The sequence below is a fragment of the Emydura macquarii genome, unplaced genomic scaffold (genome assembly GCF_026122565.2).
Source record: "Emydura macquarii macquarii isolate MOO-44397 ecotype Brisbane River unplaced genomic scaffold, CSIRO-AGI_Emac_v2 contig_1254, whole genome shotgun sequence".
Taxonomy (NCBI): domain Eukaryota; kingdom Metazoa; phylum Chordata; order Testudines; family Chelidae; genus Emydura; species Emydura macquarii.
In genome coordinates this window covers 1,398,668-1,415,007 of record NW_027131391.1, presented here as the reverse complement: position 1 = coordinate 1,415,007, position 16,340 = coordinate 1,398,668, and the positions used below count along the sequence as shown (strand labels likewise).

At 45.9% G+C, this 16,340-nt stretch overlaps 1 protein-coding gene across 1 annotated transcript in view; it reads left to right on the top strand.

The window, feature by feature from the left end:
• Window positions 1-16,340, top strand: part of BCR (BCR activator of RhoGEF and GTPase) — a 119,664-nt gene that overhangs the window by 47,155 nt on the left and 56,169 nt on the right. The window contains exon 2 of the mRNA XM_067550010.1: window positions 10,069-10,253. Within this exon, the coding sequence (XP_067406111.1) occupies window positions 10,069-10,253 (185 nt within the window). The remainder of the gene's footprint in view (window positions 1-10,068; window positions 10,254-16,340) is intronic.

The window sequence follows — 16,340 nt, the reverse complement described above, 5'->3', positions numbered from 1 at the left end:
TGTTTTTTCATGGTCTTTGGACTTGTTTACACATAGTGCTGTAGCAGCGCAGCTGCACTGAGGCCTGGTCTTCACTACAGAGTTAGGTCAATGTAAGCCGCCTTGTGTTGACCTCACTATGGAAGTGTCTACACTAAAATTTCACTCCCACCAACCTAACTGCCCCGCTACGCCAACTTTGCCTCTCATGGAGGTGGTTATATAGAATCAATATCGATGTAGTTGGCTGATGCAATGTCAGGGTAGAAACTGCATTGCTCACGTTGACTCTTACTGGCTTTCAGAAGCCATCGCACAATGCCCCACTGTGACAATACAATCGATACAAGTGCTCCTGGTGAGGAAGTACTGACACAAGGAGCAAAGCGTAGACACGCACAAACGATGTAATTACTGCGGTGTCTGTATGCCGACATAAGTTAGGTTGACTTAATTTTGCAGGGTGGACATGCCTGATTCAGCTGCGCTGCTGTAGCACTTAGTGAAGATGCTACCTACACCAATGGGATAGCGTCTCCTGTCAGTGTAGGTGCTGCATTGTCCGAGAGCTGCTAGCTATGTTGATGGGAGAAGCCCTTTAGTTGACATAGCGCTGTCTACACCAGGAGTTAGGTCAGTATATCTACATTGCTCGAGTGTATGGATTTTTCACACTCTGTGGGACGTAGTTATAACCGCCATACATCTATAGCATAGATCAACCCTCAGGAGACATTGCTATATTAGTTATACTTAGGTCACGTTTTCAAAGTTTTCTTTATAGCCATAACAAGGTGAGACTTAACCCTGCTCTACACTGCAGAATTACTTTGGTATAACTGCGTCATTCAAGGGTGTAGATTAAGATCAACAACGTAGTTGTACCGACGCTTAGCATCAGTGTAGACAGCATTATGTTGGCGGGAGGGCTTTTTCCACTGACATTGCTACTGCCTCTCACGGATGTGGCTTAATGAAGCCAATGGTAAAAACTCTGTCCCGTCGGCTTAGAGCGGCTTCATTAACGCATTTTAAGTGTAGGTTTGTCCTTACTTTGTTAATGAAAACAGAAATTCTGGAGAACAAGAAGGAAGCCACCACATACTGGCTTAGAACAAACCCTGGAGTTTGAACAAACCCCAACCATGTTATAACAGTCTCCTCTTCCCTGACTGCAAAGAAAAAACAAACATTGTTAAACATTGTAGGAAGCCATGTCCTACCATGGGCATCTTAAAGCTTTAAAAAATGGGTTTCTGCCATTGTTATAACATTCAATTTACCCTTCTCTCTCCACCATGTTTGAGTCACAGTTGTGCTCAGAAAGGGTTATTATTGTGGTGCAGACAGATGGGGCCTATCTGTCCAGTGACATGTTAGTTAGTGCTGGCTGCTTGTTCTAAGCAAAGGTGATAAGTCAGTGATTTTTATTTATTTATTTTATTTATTTGTTAGTCTATGTACAAATAACATCTCAGTGTCTAAATTTACAGGTAAACAGGAAAATAGTAGCCAACTTTATTGGCATAGTGGAGATGATCCTATAGGGAATGGAGATTGAAGGTCTGGAAGCAAGCTAGTGTTCTTATCAGTCATGCTGATATTGTCATTAAATAAAATATAAGTCCCCCTAGTTGTCTTGTATAGGACCATCCCTCCTGACTCTCAGACCCATGCGTTCCTTTAGCATAAACCCCTGTTCGTACAGGCACTTTCCCCCTTTGCAGGGCAGGAATTTCTGGCCTTTTCCAGTTTGATGAAGGAATAGCTGTACTCCTGGATTGTGGTGGCTTTCATTTATTTATTGATTTTAAATAACCTCTGCTGTGGTATTTGTTTTATTGTCTATTTTTTAATCCCTCCTGTCTCTCCAGCAGCTGACGCTGTAGTATTTTGTTTGAAGTTAGGAGGAGACGTGAAGCTCTCTGTAAAATGGCTGCTGGGAACACAGTAGGGAGCTGCAGGCTGGTTATTGTTTGGTCTGTTCATGTGCTCATCTTGCCAAAGAATATATCCTCACCAGCTATGAGACTCTCAGCAGCTCCAACGTAGGGGGCTGGTACATGCTGTTTCCTCTAGGCTTTGAGCTGCTGGATTTTCTGAAACCAGCTACTTTCTTGCAGAAAGGAAACTAAAACTCTCTCTGCTCCTAATGCAGCTGCTGCTGTTGTGAAATGGACTGGCTTGTTTTTGTCTCTTTTGCAATAATAACTGTATGTGTTAGTTTTTGTCCTGTCTCTAGTGAAACTGATGCTGTGCTCGCCCGCTGTGGTCCTGCGCCCACTCCCATTGAAGTCGGTGATAATACTCCCATTGGCTTCCATGGCTGGCACCTGTGTGTGTGTTTGTGCATGTGTCTCTGTCTGGCTCTCCACGTATCATTGCAATCCAATTGGCTTTCAGTTCTTGATGACCAGGTTTCAGGCATTCAGTGCCTTAAAACTTACATTAAGCTTCTAGACTTACAACAAAAGAAGGCAACTTGCTCTGATGCACAATCCTGAGCAAGAAATAGGAAAGGAAAGGAAACTCAACAGGAGTCCAGCCCCTGACACCTACTTTGCTGGGAACATCTAAAATGCCTACTGCTGCCAGTACAAGCTGGACATGGAAATATCTCCAGTCTAGCCATGAAGGATGCCAGGAATGTAGAATAGCAGGGGAGGATTCCAAAGGCATGGGCCTCCATGGAAAAGGCCATGCTTCCTGTACTCTCCAGATTATGAGTCAAATGGGAAAGGCTCCCATTGACTTTAAAGGGCTTTGGATCAGGTCCTGCGTAACTAGATGGTGAGCAGTTTCAGTGCAAGAAAGAGATTTCTTTACGTGATTAAGACTCTTCCATTGTGAAGTGATGGGGGAGAACTGAGGAAGGAAGAAGATGGCAGACACTGCATGAAGCTGGGACATAAGCTGCACTTGAGTGGGGAGTGTACACAGGCTCAGCCCTTAACACACTTTGTAGCTCTGCTGGGTAGACAGTGCCCACCTCTGACAGATAGCTGAAGGGATCTCTCTCTCCCCATTGGCAGCATTTGGATAGCTTGTCATGCTAACAAATTAAAATTAATAGAGGCGCACGTGTTCCCTCAGGTAGACTTAATCTGGGCTTTATATGCTGATAATAAAAGGTTGTAGCTCACTAGCTGGCAAACGTGCAGTCCATGGAGTGTGGGCATCACCAGCTGTCACCAAGAAAAGCTGTGGCTGCCTTCTGCAACATCTAAGGGTGGCTGTTTACACCAAGAGCATTGCAGCAGTTGAGAGGCTACAAATATGCAGATCACTGTGGTGATGTTCCATTTCCAGAAGAAAAGACCACAGCTTCCAAGTATTCAAGAGATGGTACAGAGCCAGTTATGACCACTACTAAGAGCTGGGTTCCCAGGTTCAGCTCAGGGAAACTAGTGATTGGGTTCCCTCTGCTCACGCCACTCCACTTACGTGAGGCTGATTGGTTGTGGATGTGTTTAGGGCAGCGATGGAACACTGCACCTTTGTTACCATTCCCCTCCCTTGTGGAGTTCTACAAGGATTAATTCTCTCTCTGGTCCTATGCAACATTTCCATCTAACCATGAGGTGAACTGTTGAGACTTCACATGTTCCAACACCAGTAATATGAAGATGTCAGAGCTCTTTCTCTCCTTCACAACACACACTACCACCACTGCTGCCAAGCTAACTCAGTGCTTGGCCAAAGTCAGCTTGCTGATTTAAAATCATGATTGAAATCCTGCTCACCATATACTGAGAGTATTACTGTATTTTGGCATCATAAAGAGAATTACTATCTTGGGGGTGGGCTTAAATTACGTATACTCGGAGGCCATCTTGTGCCATATCTGTGGATAGGGAACTGCTGCTTGGCACTATTGTGTGGAGCTGCTTCTGGCCCTGCCTTGTTTAACGGTGTGTGGAGGTAACTCGGTGTAATGGTTTCAGTCAGGCTGCAGTAGAAACATGTTCCCAATATTGTTCCACCCAGCTGAGGAAGACCATCTAAGCACCCTTGTCTTCCTCTACCTTACCCTGCTGCACAACAAAATGAGAACATTGTGCTTGCCCCAGGCTCCTAGAGAGGTTTTGCTCACCCATTTCATGATGTTCTCTCTAGACACTTGAGGGAGGTGGTCTTGTAAGAAGCCTCTTCGTTAGAGTGAAAGCAAAACGACATTTCCTTATTTATATGTAATGGGAAAAAGGATTTTAGGCCACAGGCAGGCTTGAGCTGATGTTCATTCCCTCAGTCTCTCTGCTTTCATGCACCTCTGATACTAAAGAATGGCTTTGCAAACTAATAGGATTTTTGCTGTTAAATGAACTTGTTTTTGTGTCTGAGTGGAGACTTCAGGTTTTGCTAAACATCTTCTTTGAATGCTAATACATGTGCCAAGTCTGTGGAAGAGATACAGCACCGTAGCAGTAGAATCTCCTCTGACTCTGTTTAACATCTCAGTGGAGCTTTCTCTTCATCCAGCTGAGCAGAATAAAGCCACTGGGATTTGACATGGCAAACGTGTGAATCTGAGCTGGGGTGGGGGACATGGAGGCTGAGTCTATACTTAAAACACTACTCTGGCGCAACTGCAGCGCTTCATTGTAGATATTCACTATGGCAATGAGAGTGTCTACACTTCCATCAACCTAGCGCTATGTACACTGGGGATTAGGTTGGTTTTAGGATGTCGCAAGGGGTGGGGATTTTTCACACCCCTGAGTGACGCAGCAGGGCCGACCTAACTTTTCAGTGTAGACCAGCCTTGAATACCGTCAGCCCTTCCTCCTGTATTTATGGGAGGGAGGCCAGGAGGATGCTAGGGAAACAAACAAAATGCTTAATTTTACTCCTGAAAGTGCTTCATGATCCTCCCTAGCACATTTCACAGCTGCATTCACAGAACATGGGGTTGGCCAGCCACATCCAGTCATTCATGCGGAGGCTGAGTGCTGAATTTGAATCCCACACCAGTCTGCAAGCAGCTTGCATTGCAACAAGAAATAAGTGTAAGAAAAATTGTGTGAAGGTGTACTATTGTTTATTGCTAGACAAAATATTATCTAAAGATGGAGTTAAGGTTGAAAGTACAGACTAGTAACTTTAGAGCAAAAAGCATTACAGGGATGTTGTTGATATCCCAAAACCAAGTGTTATAACCCAAGAAATTCAGAGTTAAGGTTAAACTTGAAAGAAATCTAGCTATATTAAGATATGGTAGTGCACAGTTGAAGTTCCTAAGGAACCTTAACTCTGTCCTGTAGAGAAACCATAAATTAACTGTACAAGTATGATAGACATGTTTTAGTCGTTTGTGGTCCCAGATAAGATGAAGCTGATTTTTAAAGACCCATTTTTTATTTTCATATTATTTCCCCTTGAGTAAGACTAGGTCCTTGACCTGAAGGGCTTGCAGTCGAATCACAGACCTGAGGAAAGAATGAGCAGAGCAAATAATAGAAGAGGGCACTGGCGGTGGAAAGGACAAAGATAACAATAAGAGCATGCAGCTATCTAATTTTATTACGTTAATCACTTAAAGATCACATTCAGTACCTAAATGTTGATGTGCTCAGAAGGAAGGGGGCATGGAATTGAGAAGTGAGTGAAGGAAATGAGAGGGCATGAAGAGAACAGGAGAGATTGGAAGAGGAGAAGGACTGGGAGATGGATAGGCTGATGGCTGGCATAGAGGAGAGAGAGAGCACAGGATAGAAACACCGGTCAGAGGGATGAAGACGGATGCTTGGGGGAAGCAATGCAGACTCATCAGATCAGTTGGAAAGCAGGTGAGATGAGTGTCAATTAAGCCGATTAAGCCACTTTGTGGTGATGAAGGCCAGTGTCCTGGGTTCATGGAATGAATTGAGTAGCAGCAAGGACTTTTGTAGCCCACCCAGTAGCCCTTCAAGGCATGTCTCCAGTATGTGGAAGTGGGGGAGGTAGGCTGGTAGGCCACCTTCTCGCCTCTGGAGTCCTCAGGGTAATCAGACGGGATGTGAATGAGGAGGCATTGGCTGCTACAGGATGCTGTGAAGGCTCATCTCCATGCTCCGTGGCTGCTTCCACTCTTCTGAGTGGGCAGGGGTCTTTGATAGGCTGTCCGTTGAATTGGGGAGGAGAGACCCCGACAGTGATTTGATTGGGGACCTCCTGGGCCTTGTTGTCTCTAGGCAGACTTGTGAGGATCTGGTGGGAAGGGGTGGCTGACAGACCCTGCTGCTCACACCCCCTCTCCCTGGCTGCTGTACCTTTCAGATACAGAGAGCTGAGCAAGACAAACAAAATGGACTGAATCTCAGTGGAATGTGCGAATGTCTGTGTTCGAGGTGACACTGCCACTCCCCTGGCTGACTGTGTGAAGGGGTGCCCTCACCAAGCTATGACTCCCTGAGACACTGGGGAAGAAACCTGACTTTCTTACATGGGCAGCATAGCTGCTGCCTCCTTTTGTCACTTAAGTAACAGCATCCAGAGCAGCTGAAAGTATCTATGCTCCTGGCTTTAGCCTCTTTGCTCAACACCCTTTCCACCCTTGTGGAGAGGGCTTCAAAGCTTCACAGTCTGAGCCATGTTGTGCTGGTCGCGGTTCTGAGGATCTGAGTAATCTAGTTTCCCTAGCAACAACAGTCCTTTTAATCACAGTGAAAGAGAGACAAATCTGCCTCCGTTATCAGTATCAGGCATTCTCTAAGGGGTCTCTGAGTATAGCAACATGCTGCATCTCACATGAGGAGTAAAACCAGAACGCTCCTCCTGCCCTGAGATGGTGGAAAACTATGCAGGTGGGTTTGGACCCTGTGTCCAGAATGAACAGTAGAAAAGAGAGGTAGGATAGTAAACTAGAATAGATAGGAATAGTAATATTTTGTATTTGTATAGTGCTTTCTGTCTGCAGCTCTCTGAGCACGCTGTGAATGCTAATGGATTGAAACTCCTACAAGGAAGGGAGAGAGGGCAGTATTATCCCCATTTTACAGGTGGGGAAGCTGAGATACAAAGAGGTTAAGTGAATTGTTCAAGGTGACCCATGAATTCTGTGGTAGAGCTGAGAACAGACATCGGCTCTCCAGAGTCCCAGTTCTGTGCCTTGCCTTCTTCTTTAGGTAAAGAGAGAGGTCTTTCCCTTGCAGTGTGAGGCTGAGTTCAGAAGGTCCGAGGTGTGGAGACCATTCCCTAGAGTGCAGGGTAGAGAGAGTACAATAATTCAATCTAAAATAAATTAGCAGAAAGGCTTGTACCAAAAGGTTGGAGTCCGCTCTGCTGCAAGCAGTGATGGAGTAGACTGCAGATTATCAAGTGTGACTGTGGGGAATAGAAGAAATATTCCTGCCTCCAGCTCTGCATAGCAGCACAATCTCACCTCTGCATGTGTGTGTCAGAGAGACCAGTGTGATTCTGAGTGGGTTGAAGAAACTTTTGAGGGAGAAAGTACCTTTGCCTAATCAAGGCAGGAAGATGGGGTTAGAGAGACTGATATTCTATTTGGATAATACTAGTCTTAGACTCTAAATAACAGTATTTTGCAAACTTGTCAGGCTAGAAAACTGTATAAGGGCCACATCCCTGGAAAAACATAACTTCATTAGAGGTGTTTAGATACCACGGTGATAGATGCTATACAGAAATATATGCTACAATGATGGGAGAAGCCAGCATCCCTCCTTTGTATCTATAGCTCTGTTACCAGTCTCAGTCCCTGAAAGTTCCCTGGTGGTTGAGTGAAGACCCTGCAGGCCTGAATCCTTACCCAAATTATCTTTGTAGTTAAAAAAGCTGCATTGTGTGGGGATTTGTGCTGCCTTCTCTGTCCAGCCTGTGGCCAGAGGGCGCTTGAAAATTCCAGGGAGGCATTTGATTGGCTCACAGCGGCCTCTGAGAGGGAATGGACTCTAACTCCCACTGATGTTCCTGATCAACCATATTTATACACTTTCCTCCCAGGAAGCCATTGTCCAGACCAATTCTACGGGGTCATATGCTTGGCCACCAGGGAACTCTAGAAGGCCTCTAGGCAAAGGCCCCTCCCAAAGAACATGTGTTTGCTTTTATTTTCAGTCCTGTGGTTCTTGCACAGTCTAGAAAAGCTGCCAGGGAACTCCAGGGACTTTGGGAGCTCAAGATAGCACCACAAGGGTGTTGGTAGTTCAAGGCCACTCAGTTTTATTAAAATAACTTTGTCATGGGCCTGTGAGGACATACAAGGCCCAGGCCTCAGACCCTATAATCATTTAACTGGCTGGTGTTGGAAAAATCCATACAGAGGTTCGTCTCTACAGTTGGTTTGTTGGGTTTTAAGTGTATCATTTGTATAAATTCCCCAGACTAGCTCCCCCCTCCTGAACAAGCCGCTCAGCTCTACAGGTTTACTCTGTCTCTCACACAGAGTGCTCATCCTTTGCTGGAAGTAGTCACACTTTCTTGAAGATGTAGGGTTGTCACCTGTCCAGGTTTTCCCAGGATCATTCCTTTTGTTGAGGTAGCGCTTGTGGGAAATCTGGAGGAGTACTTAGTACACACTTTCAGCTGTCCAGTTTTATAGGCTCAGGACCATCTCAAGTGTCCTTTTGCATGTGCGTGTTGGTGGGTGGGGTTGTTTTGTTTTGTACCTCCGAGGTGATGACTCTGTGGAGATGACTGTAAGGGCAGAAGGTGGTTTGTAAAATGCTACTCTTACACATCATGGAGGTCAGAGGTAGAAGGGGATTACTGGGCATGTTTGTTAGTTGCTGGTGCTCATTACTTTGTCAGAATCTAAATATTTTTGTGGAAAAGAGTCCAACTTAGTCCCATTTGTATTCCAGCCTGTATTTAATGTACATGTTGGGCTCCTCATACCTCCAGAACAGAAGGATCTGTCTTCTATGTGGTATCTAAAACTAGAGTTATTCACTTCACATGACATTGTTTGCATTGGGCTCCCCTTGTTACAGTGCGTGCTGATTTATAGAAATTTTCTCTATTCTTTTGCAATGTACCATTTCCCCCCTCAATAGCCTTGTAAAAGGAGGGCAATAAATGCCGGTGGGAGGAATAAGATGTAACCCTGCACCTTCAGGTCTCATGTTCAATAACCCATGTTTAAATATTCTAGTCCACACAGGGACACTTCTGAGCAGTTTCAGGTATAGGAAATTGAGCCCTGTGCAGACCATCAGTAGAAGACCTGTGTGTACCACTCAAGCTCTATGGCTTGGCTTTCTCTTCAATCAAATAGGTCTTGCGCTGGCCCTCTTCACAGTAGTGAATTTCACTCTTTGTGCACATTTGTATGTGCCGAGTGATCAGAGAGCATTATTAGGCTACAGCAGAGACATAGAGCAACGTGTTCAGTGTGTGTTCTTCACACTCTACTTAAAGCTGCCTCCTGTCCTCATCCAGCACAGGATGCAAACATCAGTTCTGCCATCTGCCTTTTCTGCAGAGGTTCTCACACGTTTGTCATTTGCTCTTAAGACCTTTCATTCCTAGTCTTCCTGTTGCTGAGAGGTCTGGAGAAACCCTGGATTTCCACTGTCGTATATGTCAGTTTATGAAGTCTATATCATTGCTGACATTCATGGAGGCATCATCTGTATTGGTTGTGCTAAATGGACAAGATTCATTGACCTTGACCCATCATGCTCATCTTATGAAAATGAGGCACTGAGAGACGTAATCATGGATTGGCGCCCCACGGATGGCACTCCACAAAAACCTTGCTAGGGATTCTTTAACATTTTAAAGAACATTATGCATTAAGCATAGATGCATTAAGATGTAACATTATGCAATAAGGGCAAAAGCCAAGGGTATGAACTGTGATTAAGTAAAGAAGCATTAGATATTAGATAGGTTAGATATGCATTAGATATGTTAGATATCAGGAAAGGTTTTCTTTCCCAGAGTTAATAATGAGTGGATCAGGATGTCTATTTAACAAGTGGGAGTTTGTTACACTTAAGCCTAGGATGGATCTGTATCTCGCTCTCAATAATTGTGGATTTGCTGAATCCTGACAAGCATGTGTCCTTGTTGGGAGCAGGGAATGGACTTGGCCTATTCTTCTCTCCTTCCCAGTTTTTTTTTTTAAGCTAAGCTTTTTCTCTACAGATGCTTCATTCAGTGGAACACCACCTAGCTACGCCTATGATGCAGACCGTGCTGAAGAGCAGCGGCGACACCATGACATGATGCCCTACATTGACGACTCACCATCTTCCTCACCCCATCTCAGTTCCAAGAGTCGGGGCAGCCGAGATACTCTCTCTTCGGGGTCTTTGGAGTCCACAAAATCAGTGAGTTCTTTTTACTGTCTTTAAGCATGGAATCAGCATGGCGTATGTGTGTGTGTGTGTCGCATGGGATCATGGACCTGGGAAGAAGGACTGATTGACTTGAGATAGGAATGGAACATTTAAGGTTAAAGTGGCTTTCAAGTGTTAATTCCATGTTTCACGGATTTGCAATATCTGTGTCCAAATTTAGGGCACAAGAGTTGAGCCTCACTTCTGTGGGTAAGCCTGTTGAATCAGTGAGATTACTTAGTGAATAAGGGATGCAGTATCAATCTCTAAATACCGTCTGATGCTTTTAGAAAAGGTCTTGGACCAAACACTGTAAGAAGACATGCTGAGGAAGCAGATGGTAATTATGATTTGTTACCCCCTCCCCAAAAAAATCAGGGGGGGAGGGGGAGGAACAGGAGAGATTGGATTGGAGTGAGCTTTGCTCAGGTAACTTTCAGGCTTTGACAAGTAAAGTCAAGTCCATTTACTTTTGAAGCTTGGAGGACAACTGGAATTAAAATTCCCAAGCAGTTCAGCTCTGAAGTGTGGTGATAGTGCATATGAAGTAGCTGCTTCTCATTGAAAAAAAGTACTGTGTGCACTCAAGTAGCTGCTCATGTTACCACCTGCAATAACCCTTAGAGCTGAGTGGGTCCATTGTACCATTGTATAAATGCTTCCAGGAGGGAGGGTTTTTTTAACCTGAGAGATTTAATAATTCCCCACGCCCTCCCGATAACCATATGGGTAATTAACTCTTAATTTAGTAACATTTAACTGTTAGTTCAATGTGACCCAGCAAAAATGAAACACAGCTGCAGACAGCAAGGGTTTCCTTCCAAATGTAATGTTTATAACCAGAAATCAAAATGAATTATTGACTTAAGCAAAGAGGAGCAATGGAAAATTCCCCAGCCTGGCGTTCCACCCTGTCCTGTGACTCTGGGTGCAGAACCCAACTTTCCAAAAGGCGTTACCATCCTGCCTCCCAAGCTGTCCATTTGCAGTCCTTTCTGGAGCACCTGTTCAGGAGGATAGGTAAAGCTGAGCTGAGTGTAACCCTGTCACACTCAGTGTCACTACAGTATTACCCATAAAGAACGATGCTTCCATTCATACTTGAGTTCTTGGATTTCTTTATTACAGAAATTTAAATATGGGGGGGAAAAGACAGAAAAAATTTCACTGAAAGGATGTGAAAGCTGTGACAGAAAATCCCAATGAGGGCATTTCTGTGACAGCCCTGGAATATCCTCCTGGAGCAGCTGGGTCATGTCATTCTGGTGGGAAGGGTGCTAACATGCATCAGTGGTAGAGTTACTTCCTAAAATGACCATTTGCTGCAGGGGCTGATGGCAAAGTGGCTTGTTATAAATAGAGTATGGGAAAGTCTGCTTGTGCCTATTGCTTCATAGATGAGTTGATGGCTGTGTTAATTATGGTTAGTTCCAGTCTATAGCAGTAAAATTGCTGAGAAAGAGGCACCAGCACTTCCTCAAACTCCAGACCCTAGCTGCAACTAAAACTCCTTAAAATGACCCTCATTGCACTGTAAGTAATCTGCACATATTGCTGCCAGCACATGTGAAGAAGTGTCAGCTGCAGGGATTAAGAGGTTAATTTTAATCCTGTTACAATATTTTACAGTCGCATTAATTCCCTTGTTACTGCAAATTGCAAAGTTACTTGTCATCATGGTTGCACTTGCAACTGCAGTAGAAGAGGTGTCACTGTAACGATGTTTTAAGTTCCCAAGGTAGTGCACTGAAGCAAGCACATAAAACCCATTTGACCATTAGCCTTTAAAGCTGTCACATGCACCTCCTGTATTTCCTTTCCCACAGTCGCTGACAACCAGAAGATTGTGTGTAAACAGAAGCTTTCTCCTCTATAAGAGGAGAAGATGTTTCTTCTCTTTCTGCCTGATTGTCACTGGTGTCTGGGATAACTTTTACAAATTCTCCAGTCCCCCAAGTTTCTCTCTCTCGCTGGTTATCAGTCCCAGCCTTCTTGTCCATCCAGTAACAGTCTCCCCTATCCATACCCCACTCCTGGTCTCCTTGCCCAGCCCATCACAATCTCCCCTCCCTGTCCCCCAGCTCTCATTTCCACTCTATTTACCCATCCACTTTTCATCTCCACTCTCCGCCTGTTTCCAGTCACAGGTTTTTTTCTCCCTCCACCCTCCAGTGGCAATCTCACCAGGCGTCTCCGCCTAATCTATTCCTTTCTGTCACCCCAATCCCAGGATCTGACTCTTGTCCCATTTGTATTTGAGGCAGGTGACTTCCTCCTCCATGCTGCCTGAGAACCTTCGGGGAGAGAGAGTACAGAAGAGACAGATGCCCTGCTCTCAATTCCAGTGTCTGGCCCCACCCTAGCCAGGAGCAGCTGTGAGGAGGTGGAAGGTGCAAGCACAGTCCTGTCACGTGTAGGAGCTGTGGGGACTGGAGATGGGGCTTGCTTAGTTGCTGTGAGGAGATGGTGCACACACTCTCTGGCCTGCAGGAGAGCTGTGAGGAATTAGAGCATGTTCTTTGTGTACAGAATCTTTGGAAATCTTTGCTGCTAAATTCTAAGAAATCCTTACTGAGCAAGTGTGAACTGAGATTTTTTTTCAAAGGTCAAATTTGGGTGGATTTTGACAGGAATAGCACAAGGCACATCCCTGACAGAAAGGCCACCCCCCTGCCAAATTTCAAGTCCCTGCTCTAGAACATTGGGGGCACTCGAGCTTCTCAAAAAAAAAAAAGGTTGCTAGAACTTTTTTTAACATTGCAAAACAATGTGGGGGAGTTTTTCTTAGCTTTACCCTTGAAAACTGCTGAATCATTTTGTCTGAAACTTTTTGGAAATTTTCAGTCTAAAGCATACAGGTGTTATTGAAAATTTCAGCCCAAATGGTTTACGTTTGGCAAAGTTATAAGCAGCTGAAAACAGGATATAATAATATGAAATGTGGAACAAACTTAATAATAGGCAGTTCTACCGGCCTTGCCTATAATATAGAGGTTGCGTATGCACCTGGGAGCGGGAACTCGAGTCAGCAGCTGGGAGTAGGTCAGCATAATAGGAGTTTACCTTGGGGCGTATGGGAGTGTTGGGGTAGCTGGTGGCATATGTCTCTAAAAAGGAGCGTTCTGACAGCTTGGGATTCAAACTGGGGGGTTTGTTGCTGCATAGAGGAGTACAGGAAGGGGTCGAGCTCAGAGCCGGTCAGGATGGGATGAGGGAATTCTCCAGTCTTGGTGGTGGCTATTGGGGGTCTTGTTATGATGGAGCGAGTGTTGCATCCTCTTGAGGTGAAGGGAAGGAAGGAAGCAAGGGGAAGGGAACAGGGACGAGAAGAAATCTCTGTAAAAACTTTGTCTCCAAGCAGGGCCCCAGCCAGACACGCACAGGGTCTGGGAGTGTGAGCATGCAGTGTGTGGAGCTGAGTAGGGTCATGTCCCTGGTGTTCCACATCCAAACTGCTCCTGCAGTGGAGGGTATGGAGGGATGTAAAGACAATGTGGGGCTGGGGGCAGGCGTGATGCCGCCAGGAAAATTAAAAACATCCATTTATTGTATATTTAGATCAGTTTTATATCAAATTGAATCTCTTGGATTATTTCTCTCCCGCATTATAAGGGGTGGGAGTGTCGAGTTGGGTGAGTAACTCCTGGCCTTCTTTCCCTGTAGAACAGAGGTCCCCAAACTGTGGGCTGTGTGCCCCCTAGGGGGGCGTGGAGAAATCTATGGGGCGTGCAGTGGGCCTGGGCCAGCGCCCGCAGGGGCGGGGAGGAAGCACCGCTCTGCCCCATTTCCATTCCAGCCCCACACTCTGGCTGTAGCCGCAGCCTCAGCTCCCAGATGTGGTCTCGGGCCCCGTTCCTGGCTGACTCCGGCTCCTGGCCCCGTTTGTGGCCCTGGGCCCGCAGCCGCAGCTCAGACCCTGGCTCCCAGCCCCTGATTGTGGCTTTGGCCCCGCTTCTAGCCCCAACCCCCAATTGTGGCTCTTGGGGGGCCGGGGAGGGGGCGGCACGACCCCAAAAGTTTGGAGACCACTGCTGTAGAAAGAGGAAGCTAGGCAGTGAATGGGGACTCCCAGCTGGGATAGCTCCTCTTCACTGGTCTGGTGCAGCTGTGGTACCCACCTCCTGGCAGGGAAAGCCACAGCTGTTTCCTAGCCAGGCTTGACCTCCCCCTGCTCTCCCACTGCCAACTAGAGAGGAGCAGCAGAAGCTCTGGGGGAGCAGGTTTTCTCCAAAGCAGGGAAGCGCTCTCTCTCTGCATTAGCCTAGTAGGGGGAGCTAGACTTTAACCCTTGGATAGAGTGTTGGCAGCTTCAACTGACCTATGGTAATTTCCCCTCCCATCAGCCTTTAGATCCCTTTTCCTCCACTGGTGCCTATATCTCTGCTTTTCCTCTTCTGGGCACCTATGTCAGCCTCCCCTTTGAACTGTCTGCTCTGTGCTCTTTGGGGAGCTCAGAAGTGCAGCCTTGACAGCCAGCCCTCTTTGCTTGCTCTGGATCCATCACGCTATCCTCCTATTCAGTCTGGTGCCTCATCTTTCATTTGTGCATTGAGTCTTTAGGTTCTCAGGTCCTCCCATCTGTCTCAAAGTGCCTAGCACCCTGTTGTTGCTCTGCATATAATAAATAGCAAGCACAGGGCCTGGATTCAGGTCTTGGCGGGGTAAAAAATTTCCACCCCAAAGTGTGTAAAGTCCTGCCCCTCTGTGAATGCTTAGGGATCTTAAATAGTTCTTTAATTTAAAAACAATGTAATCTCCAGCCTTTGTTTTCCTCCTGCTTTTGTGATTCACCAGTCCTGAGCTCAAGCAGGAAGCAGAGGGTTTTAAATTCCCCAAAGCCTGGTGAAGGTGAGAGCTAGGAAGAACACTGAAGTTACTGTGTAAGGCTACACTTCTGTGTTTAAATAATCCGGAACTTTGACTGCTCTGCCAATATAACCAGAGCTGGACTTCTGGAAACTAGTAGTGTCAGGAATTGGAACTCCCTTTTATGAAGTTGGCTTAATGTAGAACTCTGCCTTCCATGATTTCAAAAGTCCTTTACTGCAAATTACCAAAGCAGCCTCACTCTGGGTGACAGTCACTGAAAAGATGCACTGCACCAGTCTAGCTGGCATTTCATGAGAGTCAGAGGATATCCTCCAGCAGTATGGGTAGGTGGCAGGCTATCCCACCTGATCTGCTTCCAACTGTTGACTCCACTTCCTGCTGTGGGACACCTGGGGCAAAACACACCAGTTTCTCTTCCTACAGACCTTGTTCCTTGTTATAAGGGAGGGGTTAACAGGCATGCCACCTCCTACTCAGGTTGGCGTATTGAGCTGGTGGGATCTGTCAGCGAAGAAAAAGCAAGGTGACTTCTGAAACTGCATCAGTACCCGGCTCAGAGGAACTTGTCTCTAGCACAGCCCTATGGCTTTGCTCTGCCTCTGTCTGCACATCCATCCCCCTATTTCCCCAGCACCTCCAATTCTGCTCCCTCCCCCTTTCTCCCTGTTTCATTCTGTCATTTTCCCTCATACATTTTCATTCCTTCTCCTTGTCTTTTTTTTATCTCCTTCCCAGTGTTGTTTGTTGGTGATCTCTCTCCCGTCTTCACTTTCTGTTACCCCTCCACCCCCCCCCCCCCAGCCTTTTCCTCTCTGACTTTTTCTTTCTGTCTGCTATTTAATGGGTTTGCCTGGGTGTACAAGCCCTTCCTGAGGATAACTGGCACACACAGCATTGATGTTATAAATAATGTTGGTTCCTTTCCCTGCTCCCGCTCAGCCCTCCTTGCATGAAGTAGGGCTGGCCTGGTTACAGAATCCTTCCCTGTTTAAGATCTACCAAACAATGAGGCACTTCCAGCCTGTTAAACAGAAGCCTCCCATGATATTTACATTTTAAAAATCATAATTAATAAATTTTTCCCTGTGCAGGTTGCCAGCCTCTCTCTAAGACTCAGACCCGTCCTTGCTGGAAATTTCTTCTTTGAACATGCTAATTGCGTGGTTTCCGAAAACACTCTATCAGAGGGTGGGGAGAGATTTAAAGATCCCTTTAATACACCCACTCAGAGGCAACATTTCCCTTCAA